Source organism: Leopardus geoffroyi, chromosome B3, assembly GCF_018350155.1.
Source record: "Leopardus geoffroyi isolate Oge1 chromosome B3, O.geoffroyi_Oge1_pat1.0, whole genome shotgun sequence".
Classification (NCBI taxonomy): Eukaryota; Metazoa; Chordata; class Mammalia; order Carnivora; family Felidae; genus Leopardus; species Leopardus geoffroyi.
The window spans coordinates 47,811,575-47,835,374 of NC_059337.1; the positions used below are offsets into that span (position 1 = coordinate 47,811,575).

Here is a 23,800-nt window from a genome sequence, read left to right on the forward strand (position 1 = left end):
ATCTCCAGGTATCGATACAGCCCTAGATCTCTCCTCATAAAACTCCTTAACCTTCAACTGATGTTTCCCTCAAAAAACTTTTTCCAAATTCTACATACAAGGGTAATAACAATTTAGTTCCAAATTACATCAAAGTGATCAACTCCATTCTTAGTTTAAAAAAAAAAAAAGACAAAAGATACAACTGCCAAAGATACAATGTCTAGATCTGCAAGCTAACATCAAAACATGAAGACAATATTTTCCTACAGTTGACAAAAGCAGCAGTAGTTCCAAAATCTCAAAATGACAATGATTTAGAAACATTTAGGTGGTGGTTCACCTTTCTATCACAAATTAAGGTAAATGGACTCCATTCCACTAAATAAAATCATCTTTTTCTGCTCTTACCGATGTTTCCCCACAACTATTGTAATGCTAGATCATATAACCTCACTTCCATGGTTCAACCCAACTGGCAAAACTCAGGGTTGTTTTAGGAAAATATCACTTCTAAGGTTTTGGCTATCTACTGGTTTACGGACTGTGGTAAAATTGGTTCCTATAGCCCTCATACAACAGATCTCCTCTACCAGATTAATCCTAGCATCAGACAAGTAATTCTCCCGACAAGCTGACATTACTAAAGAAAAAAGTGAGACATACCTTGTGAAAAGAAAGCACTAAGAAACTATCACTTCTTTGCTTTTCAGAGCAAGGGTTGGCTATGGTTGGGCAGAGGCAGCTATATTCACATACAATTTCAATGGCTTTACCACTTGGGACACTTCCTGCTCATCCTTGATATTTAAATGTGGAGTCCTGGATGGGATAAGATCTCTTCAGAAGAAATAAGAGAACAGGTGAAACGTACTAATAAATAAATACCCCAGATCTCCACTCAACTAAGCCACACAAGTTCATGGCTTCCTTAAAATCTCATCTTGTAGCTGATGCTAGAAAAGAAAAATGCAATTTAGGAAACTTAATCTAGGAAATTTAACTTAGGGAATTTAACCTTTCTTTCCATCAACCTGTCACACATCTCCAAATCTAAAAAGTCAATCAACCACCGGGTGTTTAGTGACCTCAAAGTAAGGTACTTCGCAGAAATACGAATGTAAAACACTATCTCTGACTTACATGTAATTTTTTTTTAAAGGAGAGTATTCTAAGGAATCTTAGGTTAAAAAGAACTGAGGTCACCAAGTTCAACTCCTACAAAGAGAAACCCTATGTTCAGTATTCATCAGAAGCAAGCTTCAGGCTTCTCTTAAACTATAGGGTTAGTCTCATGAGACTGTCTAGCTACAATAACCAATTGGACTTAAAATCTACTGGCCATAACTTCCATATTAGCCTTAGCTTTGCCTTCAGGAGCAAAAAAAGAAATCCTTTACCATAAAGTCTTTAAAATATCTGGAAGCCACACTTTTACAAAACCATGACTGGAAATGGCTGGAAAAGATTTCCTAAAGTAAAGAAGGTTCAAATGATACAAAGAATGGCAAGAAGGTATTCCAGTTTGGGAGAAAAGAACTAAAGGCAAGAGGTCAGATAAGGAGACCAGAGTGACTGAACCATACAATTCAGATTGAGAAGCAGTGAATATAAAACTCGCTAAGGCAAATTCCTATCCTATTATTAAAGTACTTAAACGACAAGGTGAGAATTTTTATTGTTTTTATAGCCAAAAAGGAACAAATCTGACACAAATCACAGGAGGAAAATGTTTTTAAAATATGAGGATTGTGTTATGGACTTGTATCCCCCCAGAACTCATCTACTGAAGCTGGTATTTGGAGGTAAGACCTTGGGGAGGTAATCAGGATTAGAGGAAGTCATGAGAGTGGGGCTGCTGTGATGAGATTAGTGTCCTTATAAGAAAAGACATCATAGAGTTTTCTCTTCTCCAACCCCCTCTCCACACACACTAAGGAAAGGCTATGTGAGAACACAACAAGAAGGCAGCCATCTGCAATCCAAGAAGAGTCTATATGAGAACCTGACCATGCTGGGCTCAGACTTCCAGCCTATGGAACTGTTAGAAAATAAACTGTTTATGCCACTCAGTCTGTGGTATTTTGTTACGGCAGCTTAGCAGTAAGACTGGAAAAGAGAGCAAATGGACACAAGGAGCCCCAGCGAGGAGTCTATTGCAAGGTCTAGCAGTGAAGTTTACAGGTCAGAGCTGGCAGCAGGAATGAGGAAGCCATCAATTACCTATGGAAAAAAAATAAGCTATTTCACCCAGCCCCAGGGTTCTGAGAAGTTATATTCAGAAACCCTCAATCTCCATTCCCATGTTCTCTCGTTTTGCTGTCTCACCATCTACTCTCACACCACTGCAATTTAATACAGATTTTTCAAGAAAGCATGAGGAATTATTACAATGGGGAATGCAGAGACAGAAAGCTCCAGAACTTTCTTGACTCTAGTTAAGTGACAGTCAAATCATCCTATAACCCAAACCTAGTCATTGTCTTATCCAGAATACTTAATAAATAGCTCCTATGGAGCCCACAAGTCCACAAACCTCCATCAAAACCACCCTAATAGGCCTACCAGCTCTGGGTTCTATAAAGTTTGGATTTGTTGATTTAAAATAAAATAAAGTGAAAAATTCTAAACAATACAATCCCATAAACACATACATACAAAGAGGGAAAGCCCCAATATTTCCCAATAAAAGGTAAGCCAGGTGTTTTATTTATTTTGTAAAAAAATTTTTTTAATCTTTATTTATTTTTGAGAGAGAGACAGCATGTGAGCAGGGGAAGAGCAGAGAGAAGGAGACACAGAAACCGAAGCAGGCTCCAGGCTCTGATCTGTCAGCACAGAGCCTGAGGTGGGGCTCAAACTCACGAACTGTGAGATCACGACCTGAGCCAAAGTTGGACGCTCAACCAACTGAGCACCCCCAGGTGCCCTGCCATGTGTTTTATATAGCCAGACAAGCACACTAAATGGAAAGGGGCAGTAGTAGGACCGGGGGAAGCCTTCATCTTCCCTAATCATAAACCCGAATCAGTAGCATCATCAGATAGCTAGAGGCCCTGATACCTTGTCATTTATGGGTAAGACAGCCCTTCCTGCTTCAAGCACATGCATATAGCAGATGGAAGTTCCACATGCATGTCCCAACTTCAGCCTTGCACTCTTTTGTCCTCACTCAGGAATATACCAAATCCACTAGATCCCATGCTTTTAAATCTTTAAAATGTTAAACTCTTGGGGCACTTGGGTGGCTCAGTTGGTTGAGCATCCAACTTCGGCTCAGGTCATGATCTCATGGTTTGTGGGTTCGAGCCCCATGTCAGGCTTTGTGCTGATATCACAGAGCCTACTTCTGATTCTATGTCTCCCTCTCTCTCTGTCTCTCCCATGATCATGCTCGCTCTCTCTCAAAAATAAACATTAAAACAACTTTTTAAAAATGGGGTGCCTGGGTAGCCCAGTCGGTTAAGCATCCGACTTGAGATCATGTCACGATCTCGTGGTTCGTGGGTTCGAGTCCCACATCGGGCTCTGTACTGACAGCTCAGAGCCTGCTTCAGATTCTGTGTCTCCCACTCTCCCTGCCCCTCCCCCACTCACACTCTGTCTCTCTCTCTCTCAAAAATAAATAAACCTTAAAATTTTTTAATTAAAAATAAATAAAGAGAGGCACCTGAGTGGCTCAGTTGGCTAAGCTTCTGACTTTGGCTCAAGTCATGATCTCCCAGTCCATGGATTCAATCTCCATGTCAGGCTCTGTGCTGGCAGCTCAGAGCCTGGAGCCTGCTTTGGATTCTGTGTCTCCCTCTCTGTCCCTACCCTGCTCATGCCCCTCTCTCTCTCTCCCTCTCTCTCCCTCTCTCTCTCTCTCTCTCTCTGAAAAACTAAAAATATGTTCAGATTATTTTGTTCAGATTAGTGCTCATCAAAGAAGGCAAAAGCAGAGTATTCCTAAGAACTATTCAGCTGTCACACTTACTTAAGCCTGGGATTAACTTTGTCACTAAAAGAGATCCTCAACAAACATTTAAAACAACTAAGCTGAAAATAAAGGATTCAGGGATACTAATTTTGAGAGCTCTATGGTTTGGGATATAATTTAAAATTCTTGGGCGCCTGGGTGGCGCAGTCGGTTAAGCGTCCGGCTTCAGCCAGGTCACGATCTCGCGGTCCGTGAGTTCGAGCCCCGCGTCGGGCTCTGGGCTGATGGCTCAGAGCCTGGAACCTGTTTCCGATTCTGTGTCTCCCTCTCTCTCTGCCCCTCCCCCGTTCATGCTCTGTCTCTCTCTGTCCCAAAAATAAATAAACGTTGAAAAAAAAAAATAAATTAAATAAAATAAAATTCTAACAAAGAATGTATGTGAGAACTTCACTTTTTTGCCTCACTATCACCCATCTAACCAAAGAGAGAAAGAATTCATCTGAAGAATTTAGAAAATTTGAGCATTCACCTGATGTAATCTTCATAAGTGACTGTCAGAAATGTATGAGTTTTGCATAAATAGTCATTCTCTCCGTATATACTTGCAAGCTTACAATCCCTTCCAGAGTTGCTATGCCACCTGACATAACAGGACAACCAATATCTGTGCAGAACCACAAGTCTCCACATTTTAGAAAGGAAATTCCTTAAAAATTACTTAACCTGATCACTATCACAACCGCTTAAGGCAATATTTTTATTTCCCTCATTTTACACATAAGATAAACAGACTGAGAGAAGTTAACATACTGCCCTAAGATCACAGATCTAGTAAATGATAAAGCCAACACTGAACCAAAACTTTGTGACTCCAAACCCCTCCTCTTTCCAATATACAGCAGTGTGTCTCTATTCTCCACCACCTTAAATGTAAACAAACGATCTTACAAAGACCAATGAAAAACAACCAGACTTTACCAGGTACTCTGTCAAATATCTACAGATGCCCTTCAACAAAATGAAAGCCCAGTCCATCTTTAAATAAACGAAAATACAAAATGGACTAATCAGCACCATTCAATACAATAAAAGCACAAGTATCTTCATTTTAATGCATTGAAAGTTCTGTTGCCAAAATTAAATTTAAACAACTTTTATTAAAATCTCTTCTGTATGTTTAATAGCATTTTTAAACTACCCTTGGGATAACTATTTTCCATCTGCTTTTACTTGCCTTTATAACTAAATAAACACTAAATCTTTGAAAAGGGGGAAGTGAAAATAAAGAATTTTCCATACTATGAAGCAACCATTCTTTCTTAGACCTCAACTAAATAATAGCTGTTAATATTCCAGTATTTTACAACTATCAAATTCCATCTTCTTCCCAAGGCACAAAGTCTGATGACAGCTAGACAATAAGACCATGCACAAAAAGAATTACACTCTCCTAAAAACATTTCAAGTTGTAGTTTTTTATATATAATATCTTGTAATACTTTAATTTTTTTATTGTATGAAGGCTTTGATTATTTTGTTTTCTTTTTAATAAAAATAAATTTTGAAGCACTTTCTTTTGGAGAATACATCACACCATTTAAGTCTCCTATTACAACAACAAATTTTAAAGATTTCTAGAGATATTAAATTCCCCCTCAAGAAAACCTTGCCCTGTGGAGATTAGTATCAGTGCAGGTGCAACTACAACTCATCAGTTTGCTACTTCTGAGGGGCAATAAGAAACCACAGGCAAATGTGTATCACTGTTGATTTCTCTATTTCCTCTGCAAAATGAAGTTACCAACTTCCTATAAGAATTATGAAGAGAATAGTGTATGAGTAAGTATTTACAAAATACTTCTACCATTAAAAGAGTAGTCTTTTAACAGTAAAACTCCTCCTTCCCTCAGTCATTCAGTGGACAAAGTACTACTGCTACACAACTTGTTTAGCAAGCCTCCAGAGCCAAACTCCATCTGTGCTTTGTGGCACTACAAGGGAAATTATGTAAATACGAAGGCAAGAGAGACACTGGTTGTATAGCCTGTTCTGGGTTCCTACAGGAAAGCATCTCAAATCCCTGCAAACTTTAAGTGGATTTAATTACTCAATTATTTATTAAAGTTTATTTATTTAATTCAGCTTATTTATTTAAGTATTCATGGTTTCAAGACAGCATCACTGGGAACACTTCAGGGAACAGGTTTGTAAGGTAACCAGAAAAATCCAAATGGCCAACTGACATGCCTCTGACATGATTATCAAAACAGATAATCAACAAACTAGTTTCACTGCTACTTTCGTAGTTTTTATCAATAATATGACTGAGCCAATGACAGGCTCCTGAGGAAAACTTCACACACTCACTAGAATCACAGTTTGTTTTCAGTGGAGATGCCTTTAATGAGTATATTGCAGGAATAAACATTATGCTACTAATCTATGGAAACTTTTAACCAAATAAAAGGAGAGAATAAGGTTACCAAAGACTGGTTCTGTTCATTCGTCCCATACGAAACTGTATTTTAGCTCCTCCTTTTCTTCATGGAAATAACTTGGTAGGCTTCTCTTATTCTCAGCCAACAGTTAAAACTGGGTATGTCAGGGTTGAGACTGCCTTTTGAAGGTGATCAAACAGTGTTAGCTTTATATATTACATACATAATTATCTTTATGTGGGTTTGTATATCTGTATGTAAATATATCTTCTGCTAGCACCCTGAAAATTTCCATGCAAACTGACCAGGGAAATATCAGTACACTCTTTGGTCCAAAAGATGAAAAAGCATATCTCTCTTCAAAACAGAAATTGATTCTCTAAATCAATGTACTGGCCACAATACTCAAACACAAAGCTCAGCCTGAAAAGCCTATATTCCAAGAAGAATTTCCTCTATGTTAACAAGTCCACCACCATTATTTTTTCTGTATTTAATATAATAAATTATTCAGTCTAGACTTTTAGTCCAAAAAAGAAATTCTTATTTTGAATTGTAAAAAATACCTGGGAGACATACACAAGAGGGAGAGCTATAAAACCTTTACAAAAATCCATTGGGACAGGTGGATTTTAGAATTCATTTTTTCAAATTTAAGAAAGAAATACAGTGTACATACCATAGGTTACAAATCACTTCAGCACCTGGTAACCACAAAAGAGCTAGGAAAACAGACTGTCAATGGCCTCCCTTCACATAAGGTCAGATTTTGCCACTGAAATCTGACAAATAATTTAAGCCGAATTTAAAAAAAAAATTGATTCAGACCTTTTTGGATTTCAAAATTTACAGATCAGGGGCGCCTGGGTGGCGCAGTCGGTTAAGCGTCCGACTTCGGCCAGGTCACGATCTCGCGGTCTGTGAGTTCGAGCCCCGCGTCGGGCTCTGTGCTGATGGCTCAGAGCCTGGAGCCTGTTTCCGATTCTGTGTCTCCCTCTCTCTCTGCCCCTCCCCCGTTCATGCTCTGTCTCTCTCTGTCCCAAAAATAAATAAACGTTGAAAAAAAAAAAAAAAATTCAAAATTTACAGATCAGATATTGTGGACTTTTCGCAGGTAAAAGGTGGTCTTGACGTATAATGAATAAATTATGCAGGGCGCCTGGGTGGCTCCGTCGGCTAAGCGTAGGACTTTGGCTCAAGTCATGATCTCACGGTTTGTGGGTTCAAGCCCCAAATGGGGCTGGCCCTGTGCTGATGGCTTGGAGCCTGGAGCCTGCTTCAGATTCTGTGTTTCCCTCTCTCTGCCCCTCCCTCACACATAGTCCATCTCTCTCTCAAAAATAAAAATAAAAACATAAATAAAAAAATAAAGCTATCCCTTATAGAATAAAAGAACTAGCCAATACTTAGATGAGACATTTAGGATATTTAGTAGGGTCTTGAAATGGCTCTAATTACTTGCCTACTTAGAAAGGCATAATAATGGGGCGCCTGGGTGGCGCAGTCGGTTAAGCGTCCGACTTCAGCCAGGTCACGATCTTGCGGTCCGTGAGTTCGAGCCCCGCGTCAGGCTCTGGGCTGATGGCTCAGAGCCTGGAGCCTGTTTCCGATTCTGTGTCTCCCTCTCTCTCTGACCCTCCCCCGTTCATGCTCTGTCTCTCTCTGTCCCAAAAATAAATAAACGTTGAAAAAAAAAATTTTTTTAAAAAGAAAGGCATAATCAATTCAAGCTGTCTATAAGGTCCCACCAAGAGACTGGACATGAAACAATTTTCCCCTTAAACTTTAAGGTGGGACCAACACTGCAAAACATATTATAAAGCCTTAGCATGTCAATGCCAAACAGATAGACAATGAACCTCTGACCAGGTGACAAAGTCAGTTGGATATAGTAGGGCTTCCAAACAGTAAAAACCTAAGAGGACCTGCTAACTCAGGTTTTTTGCTCCTTGAGACCCACACAAACTCAGATTCCCTAAATTAACTTGTGGCCAAATCATGCTTCTGCCATAAGTTCAAAGTGAAGCCTAGCATTTTTTCCTCTCTAGTGGTACAGCAAACCTTTTATTTATTCTCAACAACCTCAAAACAACATATGCCTCAAGGACTGAGAAGCCTGATGACTGTAATTCCCTCCTAGCAGGAATCCCTGCAGTGCTCCACCACTACTCACAACTCTTGCTGAGAGCAGCAGCACATTTGCTCATTGACTGAAGCTGCGTGATCACATTAAGTTCAACCTGTGTTCCCTACATTAACCACCAATGAAGTGGTGGAATAGTAATCATGAGTTGATCCTGCTCATTTCAAAGCCTCACAATGGCTCACTGGCAAAACCACTGGAAGAGAAGAAACCAATTTTTGAGTGATGTCTCTGAAGAGATTTCACTGGAGTAACTGGAATAATCTTTCAAATTCACAAAACTCGCTCAGTTCAAATTCAGGCACTTTCCTGGCACCTAAAACACATCTGACAAAATGACACCTTGAGCCAACATTTTTAATAGCCAAAAACATGGTAAGGCATAGCAGTGGTTGTCTTTTTAGTTTTTTTTTTTTTTTAATGTTTATTTATTTTTGAAAGAGAGAGAGTCAGAGAGAGGAAGAGTGTGAGCAGAGGAGGGGCAGAGAGAGAGGGAGACAAAGAATCCAAAGTAGGCTCCAGGCTCTGAGCTGTAAGCATGGAGCCTGACATGGGGCTCGATCCAACGAACCACAAGATCATGACCTGAGCCGAAGTCAGACACTTAACCAACTAAGCCACTCAAGCACTGCCCCCCCCTTTTTCTTTTTAAAGTAATCTCTTCTGTCCTGCACCTTGTCTTAAATTGTTTTATTATTTTATTCCAAAAATTTCATCCCTGAGTCACGACCCAATGCAATCAAAATTAGTAACCAATCCCTAATCTGTTTACATTTCAGTGTCATCTTTAAATATGATCTTTATGTCCCCAGTCAGCTTAGAGTGGCTTGGATGACTCACCCTAGTCTTTATGAAAACACATTTTTTAACCTGGAACAAAAGAGAGCACGTTTCAAACAAGAAACAACAACAAAAAAATACAAAGCTCTCTCTACAGAAATATGCATTTTCTTCTCAAGTCATGGGCATGTTAAGAAATTACAGGATGATGTGGCTGGAAACAGAAAACAAGAGTTTCAAAGATAAACAACATTACTAACAAATTTCTCTGTGGTAGCAAGAAAAGATCCACAAATACATAAAGACAGTTGAAGACTACGCTCTAGAGCTGGGCTTCTCACTAACAAAAGGATAGTATAAGCCTGCATCCCACCCTGCCCTCACCCCAACCCCAAAGATACAAAGCAAAATAGGATGAAGGCAATGCTATAAGCCAGCCACAATGCATGTTCTTACAATCTCAGTTTTACTCAATGATGAATTAAAAGATATTCATATTACAACAAATATGTTTGTGCTAGGGAGAAAGTAAAATGCACATAAATCTTTAAGATAAGATTTCTTCTGTTCACTTGCAATGTGTTGCTTCAGGCTACCAGGGGAGTTTATGTTCTTTCTCCTCTGCTATTAAGAAAAAAGTGGAGAAGCTCTACTCGAGAGACTCTGAACATTCTCTCCAACCTGTCTCCCAGCTGTTCTATCCTCTCAGGTCACGTAATTTTTATTTTACTTATTTATTTAAACTACATATCATTCCAGAAAGAATTTCAAGTAGCTAGGGAGAGAATATGGAGAAAACATTACATCCAAGTGGCAATGCCTAAGCATGGAAGAGGGTTTTCAAAAGGTGTACACATTTCTGTCCACCATTCTGCACTATTCAATACCTAGTCTACAAAATGACAGTATTAAGAAGAAATCAACTGGACAAAAAAAAAAAAGTAGATAAAGGCGGGGTGCTTCTTAGGTACCTGATGACCTTTCAAAAATACTCTTTGGGGGGGAGGGACTTTTTTTTTTTTTTTTTTAAACTACTCTGCTACCTGATTTCTTCTTAGACTTTTGACGATACATACAATTTTATGACATTGAAAAGCAACTTTGATATGGTACAAAGTTTTTTTTTTGATTCCTCACCCCCACTACCACTAGCACAGCACCTGGTATACAATAATAGTTCAATAAACATTGGCTATAATTCTTGTTATATTACTATTCATATTAATATTATCACTAGTATTACCTAAAAGGGTGCCACAATAATAATGGCAGCTACCATTTTTGAAGCTGCTATATGGCAGGCAATATATAATCCTGTTTGATCCTCTTAAAGATTTTGAAGGTAGGCAGTATCATCCACTTTTCACAAGAAAGAAAAGTATGCTCAGATCATTTAAATGATTTGCCTAGTTACCTAGGACCACCCAGCTAATAAGTGGCAAAGTACTGATTCTAATCCAGTTGTTTGGTTCCTGGACCCAATTACTCCCACTCTCAGACAGTACCCCTCTTATAAGTCAAGAATTTAAGGGCTCTGTCACTGATAGACTCCAATTAGATTCCACTCCATTTCAGTCAGCACAAGTCAAAGAATGACAGGAATTCCCTCCAGTCACCACACAACCAATTTATATACAAATATAAATCTATACCTAATGTATCTTATACTCCACATATATATGAAAAATTGTATTTTTACATTAAATTATTAGCCAAAGTCACTAATTTTATACATCTAACTCCACCATTGTCATCAATCCTTGGCCTGATAAATTTATCTCCCTCTGAGTTCATCTCCCTAAGGGTATTCATTCACTCTCTTAACTTTAATTATAACTTGCAGGCATAAAAAACAAAATCTACATCTCCTATCCAAAGGAAATTGAAGTGTGGATAAAAATACACGTGTGTACAAAAAGGTGTTCACTATCACATTTTTTTAATAACAAAAAGCAAATTAACAAAATCTCTAAATGTCAAGCAGTAAGAGAATGGATTTGATAAATTATGCTATCTCCATTCCATGTAATATCACACAATTTTAAATCAAGTTTTAAAAGAATCTTTAAGAACATGAGAAAAATGCTCGTAGTATTAAGTGAAATAAAAAAGGAGGACATAAAATGCAACCATCATTAAGATCTCAACTTTGCAAACATAGGACTAATAGGAAAAAAAAAAACAAATAAATCAAAATGTAACAATCTCCTCTGGACAGTGAAATAATGGATTTTTTTTCCTTTGTTGCTTTTTCTGTTCTCCAACTTTCTTTTCAAGGATAACTATTAATTTTATAGGCAAAAAAGAGTTGCTGCTATTTTTTGTTTGTTTTTACCAACATCTTTAACTCATCTCCAAGCACTCTTCTCTCATAAATTCCAAAATTAGCTAGAAGAGTCCCAGGTAGTGTGAAACTAAAAGTGCTCAAAAAAATGCAGCACTATCACCCTCCAGTTATTCTAGAACTGCAATCTTAAGCCATTTCTCTTACCTACCGAAATCCAATCTTTCAAATTCTGTCAATCTTTTTCTTCTGTATTTTTCCTTCCTACTACCTATACTAATACCAAGTCCAACCTTCACCAGCTCACCTCTAGATTAGCACATTAGCCTCCTGAATTAACAAATGCTTTCTTTATTCTATTGTCTAACCGCTAACAATTCACTCCACCAGAGCTAACTAGGTGCCAGGCACTCATCTTGGAGCTTTACCTGTATTAACTCAATTAATATTCATAACAACTCTATGAGGATAGCTACTATTAGTCCTATTTTACAGATTAAGAAAAAGAAGCACAGACAGGTTAAGCAATTTACCCAAGATCACCCAATTAATAAGCAGCAATGACTGGATTTGAAGATATGTAGTCGGCTCCAGATAATAGTTTGTAAATATGAGCTACTCCAGGAGTGCGGTGGCGATCAATAAAAACCAGCTTCTCTTTCCCTGAACTGTATAGCACCTTGGAGCAAGTCAAATCCCATTTCCGGGTATCTTTCCATGCTACTCCACATCTAGGAGGCCAGTTCTTCTCTTCCCTAATTCATTTTCCATATCTCCTTCAAAAATGAACTCTAAATTCAAGATCTCTGAGTTTTCCTTAAAACAGTTCCCTGACTCCTCAGCACATTCTTATTCTCACACGTTCAATTTTAACTACATTAATATGTAGTTGTTGATATTTTCTTAGGTCACATTAGTTTACCCCACAATTTTACATGTTATCATCATATCTAGAAAACGGAATGCCTCGGGACGCCGGGGTGGCTCAGTCAGTTAAGAGTCCGAGTTCGGCTCAGGTCATGATCTCGCGGTTTGTGAGTTTGAGCCCCGCATAGGGCTCTGTGCTGAAAGCTCAGAGCCTGGAGCCTGCTTCGGTATCTGTGACTCCCTCTCTCTCTGTGCCCTCCCCGCTCATGCTGTCTCTCAAAAAATAAATAAATGTAAAAAAAAAAAAAAACACGGGGCGCCTGGGTGGCGCAGTCGGTTAAGCGTCCGACTTCGGCCAGGTCACGATCTCGCGGTCCGTGAGTTCGAGCCCCGCGTCGGGCTCTGGGCTGATGGCTCGGAGCCTGGAGCCTGTTTCGGATTCTGTGTCTCCCTCTCTCTCTGCCCCTCCCCCGTTCATGCTCTGTCTCTCTCTGTCCCAAAAATAAATAAACGTTGGGAAAAAAAAAAAAAAAAAAAATTAAAAAAAAAACAAAACAAAACAAAAAAAAAAAAAACAAAAAAAAAACAATTTTTTTTAATAAAATGGAATGCCTCCACTTTTTTGGATCTATGTCCTTCTCCATTTCCCACCTTCTTGAAAGCTACTAGACTAGCACAAAGTCTAGTATCTGCATAAAGTAGATACTAAATAAATATGCAATTAACTAATAAATATGAAATATGTATGGCTCCACTATTTAACAAAGAAAGTCATTCATTAGTCTTTAGAACTGACATATTTCAACCTTTATCTTCTCATTTTATTCCCTAAACATAAAAGCATCTTATTTCTAATTGCAAAGGCCTCATCCAAAAAAATATATTCAAATTATACTCAAAAGCAATTTTATTAAATGATTTTTTTTTTTAAAAGGTATCCCACATGCTAAGAAATAGCTTTTTTCCCCCCGCCCAAGAGACTCTAATAGTGGTACTTTACTCCTATGGGAGAGTTCTATCCAAGTCTTCCACAACACTAAGCAGGCAGTGACGTTCAAGGCATGACTGCCAATTGTTCAGTAACAGAAAACACTATCTGGCTTTAATAAGAGATTATTCTAAATGGCACCCGTTAAATCTAAAATGTAAAAGCAATTGTTTTTACATTTAAGGTTGGGTATCTGCACCTTCATCTTCCTATTCCAAAACAATTACTTTAAAACTCAAAGAAAAAGATATACTAAAGGATATCCTAAAAGACAGAAAGTTGACCTCGTATTTAAACTGTTAATGAAGGGGCACCTGGGTGGCTCAGTCCGACTTCAGGACCTGGCTCGGCTCATGATCTTGGGTCATGATCTCACTGTTGGTGGGTTCGAGCCCCGCATCAGGCTTTGTGCTGTCAGCTCAAAGCCTGGAGTCTGCTTCAGATTCTGTGTCTCCCTCTCTCTCTGTTCCTCCCCTGCTCATGCTCTGTCTCTCTCTCAAAAATAAATAAACATTAAAAATAAACAAATAAATAAATTGTTAATGAAAATAGAGATGCCCGCATGGCTCAGTCGGTTAAGCATGTGACTTCGGCTCAGGTCATGATGTCACAGCTTGTGAGTTCGGGCCCCGCATAGGGCTCTGTGCTGACAGCTCAGGGCCTGGAGCCTGCCTCGGATTCTGTGTATACATCTCTCTCTCTCTCTCTGCTCCTCCCCTGCTTGTGTTCTGTCTCTCAAAAATAAACATTAGAAAAAGATTTTAAAAATGTTAATGAAAACAGATGAAAATAAAATTCACTACAGGTACGTATGCCTCACTGTATATAACAAGCAAGTCTCATTATCTAATCAAATTGTTCTTCAAATACATTATAAGCCATGACTACTTAAAGGAACACTACAGGAACTGTTCTAAAAGGCATTCAATACTCACAGCTATAATCCTGTCTGTAATTTTTTTTTTTCCAAGTTGGAACTTTCATATACACCTTTTCTCTAAAAGACTCCTTTGCTACTTAGCTCTTATCTTAAATGAGCCACTTAACAGCAGACCATATTTATCCTAAAATATATTTTTCTTTACATGCCTACTGACTATGCAGTTACTCTCATTCATCAGAACTTGCCAGAAGCAAATGTCCAACATGATTCAGTTACCCAAATAACAGTATTAAATTTGAACAAGCGTATATTACCACACGTTTATTACAAATTTTAACACTGATAAATATACACTATGAAGCACACCCTGCTCATTACCTTAAAATACCTTAAATGAAAAGAGCAAACCTAGTTTACCCTCTACTTAAAATCACCATTCCTATGTATATTACAGTTCAATTAAAACACATATTGGTAACATTTGGTTTCCTTTCTTGACTTTTTTTCAAATGCTACAAATAATACGACAACAATTTGAAAAGCTTACTCCATGTTTAAAAGGATGAGCAGATATTTACTAATCTACCATGGATTTTCTTTAATTACTTTTGAGAAGCGGATGCAAATATAAAAGGGAAACACCTGGAATCCTTGCAGTGATGTAAACGTTTTGGTATCCTCACTGTATCACTGTCAATAACCTAGTTCTAATATTGTACTACAGTTTGGCAAGATGTTACTTTTGTGGAAAACTTGCTAACGTATACATGGGAACTCTATAATGTTTCTTAAATTATATGAATATATGCCTTCATATGTATATGAATCTAAATTATCTTGAGACAAAAAGTTTAATTAAAATTTTTAATTTAATGACAACTCATTTTTTTCTGGCTCTATATCAATACTTTCTAAAAGCATAAAGCTTGTACAAGTGAAAAATTTTCCCACAAAAAAACAGTAAGTAACTTAAGAATGAAAAATTGTATTCCTTTTAAAAATTAAGAGCTGGTAAAGAGTTCTTACAATTATTTCCAAAACTCTTGAGCAAGAAGAAATCTATCATGCTACAAAAGTCTGCTTTGAGTAACGAAAAGTAAAGCTTTACTTGCTAATTAAAATAACTTTCTAGAAATATCAAACACAAATAAACACATTATATATAAATAGCTTACAAAATGAATTTATCTCACTTCCTTCCAATATGTTTTACTACTTGGATTCAAAAGCTAATAAAGGAAATTTGGGGAGTATCATGTAAACGTTTAAACTACTAAAAATATGGGCACCTGGCTGGATCAGTTGGTTAAACTTCCGACCGTTGATTTCGGTTCAGGTCATGGTTACATGGTTCATGACACTGAGCCCCACATCAGCCTCTGCAATGACAGAACTGAGACTGCTTGGGATTCTCTCTCTCCCTCTCTCTCTGCAGCGCCTGCACACACGCAAGCATTCTTTCTCTCTCTCTCTCTTTCAAAATAAATAAATAAACATTAAAAAAAAAACTACTAAAAATTAAACCCAGTATCACACACTCAAAATTCTGAAGTGGGAGGGGAAAGCAGACTTAAACACCTGAATGAACTACTTCCTTCCATTTTACCAATCCTTTAATCAAGTTTTCCCCTGATACACTGGCCTCTAACGTAGTACCTCACTTTTAACGCCTACAAAGAGAAATGCCTCTCAAGGTCACTTATAAGAACATCTCAGACTCTGTCCTACCAAGGGGGCAAATTCAGTCTTATGATCATAATTCCAAGAAAATGTACACCTTGATAAAGAAACAGCATGGGGCGCCTGGGTGGCGCAGTCGGTTAAGCGTCCGACTTCAACCAGGTCACGATCTTGCGGTCCGTGAGTTCGAGCCCCGCGTCAGGCTCTGGGCTGATGGCTCAGAGTCTGGAGCCTGTTTCCGATTCTGTGTCTCCCTCTCTCTCTGCCCCTCCCCCGTTCATGCTCTGTCTCTCTCTGTCCCAAAAATAAATAAACATTGAAAAAAAAAAAAAAAAAAGAAACAGCATTGTAACAGATTTCTCCAGTCAAGTAAGTAATAGTAAATACATATGCATTTTTTCCAGTCACTTCTGAAGAAGTATCAGCTATTATATGTTATTTGTTTAAGAAATAAGATTAAAAAAAAAAATTATGCACTGCAAAATATGTTTTCAGCTAAAGAAATTCTAAATGTATTATATTTTTTCTCAAAAAAAGCCCAATGTGAAATTAAGTCATCCTCAAAAAGAACATAAGAAAAAAAATTATACCGCACAACTACAGTTTTCATGAGGCAAAAGACGGGTGTTTTACAATGTTACTCCAAAGACCAAAAAAAAACAAAAAAACCTCTAATCTTTAAGTCAGTTCTTCAGAAAGAAAATCAGATCTTCAGCTCCTTTTATACTGCAAAGAAACTGGCATTAGGGCGTATCATGTATCTTTCAAAATCAGGACAGAAGATAATTCAGATGGCAATAAACCATATAAAGAAAATAATATCGTTGTACCAATTTCTTCAAGAAAAAATGGCTATAGAAAATCTTTATCTACCAATACACTCTGATATAAAATAATCACTCATGCCATTGTCCTTTCCCAAAAATTTAAATCTATTCACTAATTATTAAAGGTCATGCCTTTTTTTCCCTGGAATTTAAAACAAACTACTGAAATAAATATTACCATGTCCACTGAACACATGTGTTTAAGGTCAAACTTTCAACAGATAAGTAACAAACCTAACAGTTTTAAAATTAAAAATTTCCCACTCCAAAGAATCAAATACTGTATGACTACTTCTGCAATACTGAAAAATAATTTTTTCATTGTATAATGCAAGCGACAGAAAGCTCACAAATATTCCAATGTCATGCTTATAATAATACAAACCAAGTTCACATATACTTTCTAATTTCACACACTACATAAATCATACATTAATTTTTAAAAGTGAAAAAAATATAATTGCCTTTATTCTAAAACCAAAGTATTTCTGATATCAATTTTCTAAAGTTCATGTCCTTCTTATCAATGAATGTCAGTTAAATACATTTTCCATAATTCAAGCTGGAACAGACTAAAACAGTAATATCACTACTTATTTAACGAAATATAGTAAGTATCTTCTATGTATCAAACTAAATCTGAAAGTACTGGAAAATGAATTATTAGTTGAAAAACTGAGATACAGTCAAAACAGTAGTAAAGAAAATATATAGCCTTCTTCTACATTAACTACTGATATTTTATCATAACCTTTTGAATAGGTTTATATTAGCCTTTAGGATGTTTAAAAGCTAAAGTGTTTTTATTTTATTTATTTGAGGTGTTAAACAGCATGCTATATTTTACCCATGAACTGCAATTTCATCATGAAATAAAATTTTAATAAATTATGTTAGTGAACTATTTTAAAATAGAAACACTTTTTAAATATAAAGTGGTAAAAATGTTCTAGGTTATGACATTTCCTTCTTTCCTCGTGTTTTGCCCTCACAGTATCTTAAGAAATCAACTATCATTTTACTAGGGAAAATACAAGCACCGGTCAAAGAGCAGTTACTAAATTTCAGTCTAGGGATTTGACAGCTGGTTTTCTTAAGATGACACTGTCCATGGCATTATTTTTTCGTCTTTGAGAACTAAGGAATAAGTTTAGCTTAAAAAGAAAATTATAGCTTTTGTACACTGGAATGGACCTTGCTTCTGGACTGTTTAGTTTTGAAATCACGAGTTTAAATAAGTTAGGGAAAAAACAAATGCATACTTAAGAAATATGAGATAAATGTTAATAATGGAGAATAGTTATAAAGTAAATTTAAAGACCACAGCGCTAACGTAGGAATAGGAATCTTATTAAACTTATTCTAAATATTATTCTAATGTAATCTGAATGTAGAATTCAGTCATCTAACAGATATCATTTGAAAATAAATCTTTCTATTCATTTATTTGTAACATTTGTTCCTTTAACATTTTTAAAACTGTCCCAATTTTTAATTTGCTCCAGACTTCCAAGGGATTAGCCACCTTTTAAAATAAGTCTTACTAATTCTTACTTGACTCAATATGCATACAATAATATTTTACCAAATTTTTAGAACACAAAGGTTTAATAATGCTAATAGGCTCAAATTTTAGCAAAATTTAAAAATATACATATGTAAACAAACATTTAAATAAACTATATATAGACCACACATGGACCACAGAGCCTTTTTTCTGGTACTTGTCCAAACACAGAGGCAGGATATGATCCCTTGTACTCAAAGAAGACTAATTCAACTTAAAGATTCATGGAAAACAGAAGAATTTTACATCGATATTTATTCTTATAGAAATATCAATGGATCCTAAAGTCAACAGCCCATCTGAGGCTTGTTTTTGCTTCTAATCTGAAATGGACACAACAGAATGGCATGAAGATATTAAAATACTTCATATTTTTCTACTAACAAGTATCAAACACCAAAATAAGAGTTCCTGATTTTAGATACCATCTTACCTGATCCACTGAACTGACTGCTTCCCAGTGTTGTTGGTCTGGTTTTCCCACTATTAACAGGTGGAGAAAACATCTACAAAATAACCCAAATGTATCTGTTAGTCCTGAAATTCTTCTAGACTCCTTGCAAACAAAAGTCCACCAAGAGCCATCAGTTATGCATTTTAGAAGGAAGTTAAGATAAAATGGAGATATACATTCAGACCCACAAAGGCAATTACACTCAGTGATATTATTTCCTAATACTACTTAGAAATATTGGTTATATTCTGTTCTCAAAACCCACTCATTTACATGAGAAAGTCTAAAATTATTAAGTTTAAATGGCAAATTTATGTCCATCACCTTTACTTTCTAACAAAAATCTCACATTTACATTACCACATAGTCAGAATCATACCCAAAGAAACTACTACATACAGTAAGGATCCATTATAACCCAGTTTTATAGAGTAGGTGTTGGTCCTGCCTCCTAACAGTTAATAAAGGAATTCAGCCCAGGAGAGATAAAGGCAGTAGGCTTTCCTCGGTTTAACCTATTCTTGTCAATCATTTCCTATGGTAAAAACTTTAAAATACATATACCTTACTTATGTACACATATACATACATATACACATTCACACACATAAATTTACGTACTTAAAAGTGTTTAGCCAAAAACACTGGAAATTCTAGCCTCTATCTTACTTTCTCATAACTGACATCTTTCAGATATCATAAATTCTATCACATCTCAGGGAGGGAACTAGAGTGCAGAAAAAATAATTTTCTTTTTTCATTCAAAGTTCAAAATCCCTAATAATCATCAGGGTCAGAGGGTGACTCAACCAAAGCTCATGGTTACATTGTTCTCCTTTTAACTGGTTCAATCAAATGACCCCTCTGGCATTAAAGTTTTAAATCTGCAAGTCTAGACATTACATCAAAGTTCAGGTGTCCAACTTGGGGGAGCTGGACTCCAGCCCTGAGAACTACTGCTCAAAGCAGATGGAGTTCACGCTGCCTAGTCTCCACGTCGCTTCCCACACCACCACCACCCCCCGCCTTTTTTCCTCTCTTTCTTTCTTTCTTTTTTTCTTTCTTTCTTTCGTAAACCTCAGCAGAACCCCAAGATGCCGCGGAAAGCTCTCATACCGCACTGAAGTCCAGCAGGTCGCTCAGCTCCTTATCGGTCCCTATAGCGGCCATGCGCTGCTGCTGGGGATTCATCTTCGGTCACTTCTAGCAGGTCCTAAGGCAGAGGAAACAGGCTCAGAGAGACCACCACGGCCCAAAGTGTGTGAAGGGAAGAAGAGGGGCGTAGGGCAGGACCGAGAGCTCTGGGCTGATTTCCAGCACTCAACTCGTTCCCACCGCCGCGCGGGCAGGGGGCAGGAGAGCCCAGCACCGCGCCGGGTCGGTGAATCCACGCGTTCCTCCGCGCGGCCCGGGAGCGTCGCGGCGGCTCCCGCAACTCGCCGCCTCTCCTGCAAGTTTCCGAGCCCAACCCTGCCCCCTCCCCGGTGCCCCCTCCCCGGCGCCCCCACCCCGCGCGGCCCGCCGGGTGCTCGGCGCTGCGCCCGGCCGGGCGGGGGTCTCGAGGGGCGGGGTGAGGGGCGACTAGGCGTCCAGTGAGCGGAGTGGCGACGAGGGGAGATGCGAAGTGACTCACTGGCTCGGCAACAATAGAACTGACAAGTTGCAGGGAACGCGCCGCTCGCAGGCCCGCGTCTGCCGCCGCCGCCGCCGCCCGGACGTCCCCAGCGGGCCCCGGGGGTCGAAAAGCAACCCCCGCGCGTCCCAGGGACGTTTTTAAAAAGAAAATACAAACCCCGACAACTAATCTCGCTCTTACCCGGCGCCCTCCTCCCCTGGCTCGGCCTCCTCCCACTTTTGCTACCCTGCCCGCGGCCGGCCAGCCCCGGACCTGCCGAACAATGAGCCCGGCGCGGCGGCCGAAGCAGCCTGCTCTCCCGCGCGCCCCGGAGCTGGAGCCGAGTGCCGAACGGGGCGCGCAGGCCGAGCGCGCCGCCCGCGGGCCTGGCCGTCCGCGACTCTCGCCTCCGTCCCCACTCCGCTCCCCAAGTTGGAGGGAACCCCAGGCTCGCCTCTGTACAAAGGGGAGAGGAGTTGGGGCGCGGGCCGGGGGCGCCTCCGCTCCGGCAGGGACGTGGCGGCGCCTCTCAGCCCCTAGCCCCGCCACGGCGTACCCCTCCCGCTCGTCTCTCCGCAATTACCTGCCGCCCCGTCTCCGCATCCAACCACCCCGATTAAAGTTCACTTTGGCCGGGAGAGCGGGCTCGGGCTTCCCCTTGTACCTCCCGGCGGCTCGGCTCACTTTGCCCCGCGCGAGCTCTCGGATCCGGGCGGGGGAGGCGGCTCTCGGGCCTGGCCGCCCCTTCCTCCCGGGGCGGGCTGGCGGTCCCCCCGAATAGAACTTGTGGGTCTCCTCAGGCGGACATTTTTTTCGCTGAGGCGGCCTCAGCACCGCGCTCGGCTCGGCTCCGGATCCCTCCGCGCCGGGAAGAGCCCCGGGTTAACCCTTTCGTCCCCGGCCCGCTCCAGCCGCCTGCGCCGAGGAAGTGGGGCCAGCGGAGGGGGTGGGGAGGAGCCGGCGGGAACGGGGAGGGGCCGCCGCGCGGCCGGTGGACAAAGCCCGCGGTGGGGTGAGGCGGGACGGAGTGGGGGCCGCCGGAGAGGGGCGGGAGACGCGCGCAGGCACCCCGCGAAGCAGGGCCGGGCCGCCCGCGGAGGGCGCCTCGTCGGTGCCCCCGGGAGCAGGGCGACAGGCACCGCGGCGCCTCCTCTGGTTTGTCCCGCTTCTGCCTCGGGCGGCAGAGCGGCGCGGAGGAGACGCAGCTGCGGGCGCATCTGTATCCGTTGCCCAGGCCACCCAGCCCGAGGCCGCAGAGCCCTGGAGGCTCCTGTTCCCAAACAAGCCGCGTTGGACGCCGGACGCCGCACTCGGCCTGGCCCGGTCGTTGCAGCCCTGGCGGCTGCGCAGCGCTCGGCGCGGAAAATTCGTGCGTGATGAAGGGAGACTGAGCCACTTCGGTCCGCGCTCGGAGTAGGTGCTGCTGGTCGAATTCGTTGCTGAGCAGAATGACAGAAAAGGGGCAAAAGCTCCCTCAAACCACACAAAGCAGCGTGGGCTTCAGGTACCCAAACACTCCACTACACAAGCCCTCAAGTCTACAATCACCTCTTCCCACGCGAATCCTGGTTAGGGGCCACCGAATTGGACAGCGGGGAAGAGTTCTTGGAAATGGATCAAGCCAGTGCCTTCATCTTGCAGAGATGGCCCAAGGAGGATTGATCGCAAAGCCACTATTTTGGCGCAAGTTCTGAACTTGGCCCGAAGAAGCCCCAAACGATAAAAAGAAGACAAAATAACTAGACCTCAATTCCTTTCAGTTTGGAAATGGAAGTAAGGTTTTTCTCCAATGGCAGCCAGTGTTTAACTCTTTTGGTTCAGTGAGTGCAGTAAGGGCCAGGCAGAACAAACACTGAAGAAAGAAGACACACCCAACGTTAACAAATTGAAGGAAGCGGCCAAAGGCTTGAGCGCAACGACATGAAGAAGGAGTCATTGGAGCCCAGATTTGCATGGAAAGAAGGAGGTAGATTCAGCTGCAAATATGCAATTGCTATACTTTATTACAACCCAAGCTGTCCAGAGAGAGAAGGCATTTGTGGCTTGGGGCTAGGGGTTTCCATGACGTTGTCAACGGCCACGCTCCAGACCCTGTGCCAAATCCTGTGGTAGCTTCTTCGTTATCCACTCTCAGTTATCTAGGTTAACACCCCCTGTTCTTAGCCGTCATATCCCGGCCTTGACTGCATACTGGAGCATGTGGTTCCAATATAAGCAAATTAGCATAATTCCAACCTAAATAAAGCAGCATAATCCCATCCCTACCACAGTTACTAGTTTACTGGTTGGCAATGGGCTTGACACAATTTGGGACAATGAGAGGAGCAATTTGCTGTGGACTTTTAGGGAAGTTTTTGTTTGTTTCATATTTCAAGACAATTTCAGCGTCAACCTCCTCTTTTTGCATGTACTCCAAAAATCAGAGGGCATAACAACAAAAATTGAAGGTATATCACCAACATGTTGTATGAAAAAAAAAAAAAAAAAATTAAGGAGCCCCTGGACTGTGGGCAGCCATTTTCCAACCACAACGTCTGGCTAGGTTAAAATAAAGCAGGCATGGAGAAAGCAAATTGATATGATCTTTGATGATGTTTTTGAGCTTTGCATCAAATGGCTTCTGAAACCAGGTCTATGATCATTGATGAAAACAACAGGATTAGAGTTTTCTGCTGTTTGTAATCTAGTGTGTTCTAAGTAATATAGGCCGGATGGCTATTTTTTCGTGGCAAAGACCTCAACATAAAATGGAACGTCTGTCTAGAACTTTTCAGGCCCCATTCCATGGGTAAGATTCTATCACTCAGGGGCAAAACTGAAGAGAAATATTGGGGAAAGGAGAATGTAATCCCATCTGAAGGATTTATGCTGTTTCAAAAAATAAAAACAGAGAGCTAGTTTCTTCTCATCTTTCTTCTATAACTAATTGAGAGGAAGAAATAGCTATCTCCCCAAACCCTCAGTCATGGGGGCTCCCTTCCTCTTTTGAAGGACTGACTGGTGACGTTTTTTATATCTATTATGGATCATATTGTTTTATACTTTATTTTCCATACTATATTATATACTCCCTGAGCACTATGATTGCCATGCTTCTCTGTACCATGTACCTAACATGGCACTAAGTACATAGTAGACACTCAAAAAAGGAAGACTGGAATTAAATCTATCAATCATTTGACATTATAAGCTGAATTTATTTTTCATACTGTTAGGTAGTCTTTGCATGTATCATTTTTAATGCCAGAATATTATTCCCACCAGTAGATTTCCTGTAATACTCCTGATAAATATGGAAGACAAAAAGAGTATAAAAACCACAGTTTTGTGTCACTTCTAACTAATTTCTGGGCCTTTGCTGACCCTGTTAGATAGA

At 40.1% G+C, this 23,800-nt stretch overlaps 1 protein-coding gene across 12 annotated transcripts in view; it reads right to left on the reverse strand.

Annotated features, from left to right (window-relative positions):
• TCF12 (transcription factor 12) overlaps positions 1-21,271 on the reverse strand; it is a 382,310-nt gene extending 361,039 nt beyond the window's left edge. For 3 of the 12 annotated variants that reach the window (XM_045449624.1, XM_045449622.1, XM_045449618.1), the window contains exons 1-3: positions 21,008-21,271; positions 19,926-20,022; positions 18,789-18,861 (exon numbers count right to left, since the gene is read on the reverse strand). In XM_045449624.1, coding sequence (XP_045305580.1) covers positions 18,789-18,861; positions 19,926-20,000 — 148 coding nt within the window. In that variant the 5' untranslated portion in view covers positions 20,001-20,022; positions 21,008-21,271. Of the gene's footprint in view, positions 1-18,788; positions 18,862-19,925; positions 20,023-20,134; positions 20,158-21,007 lie in introns of those variants that run through there. The other 9 variants (XM_045449627.1, XM_045449625.1, XM_045449623.1 and 6 more) reach the window with 7 other exon arrangements.
• Positions 21,272-23,800: the final 2,529 nt, after the last annotated feature.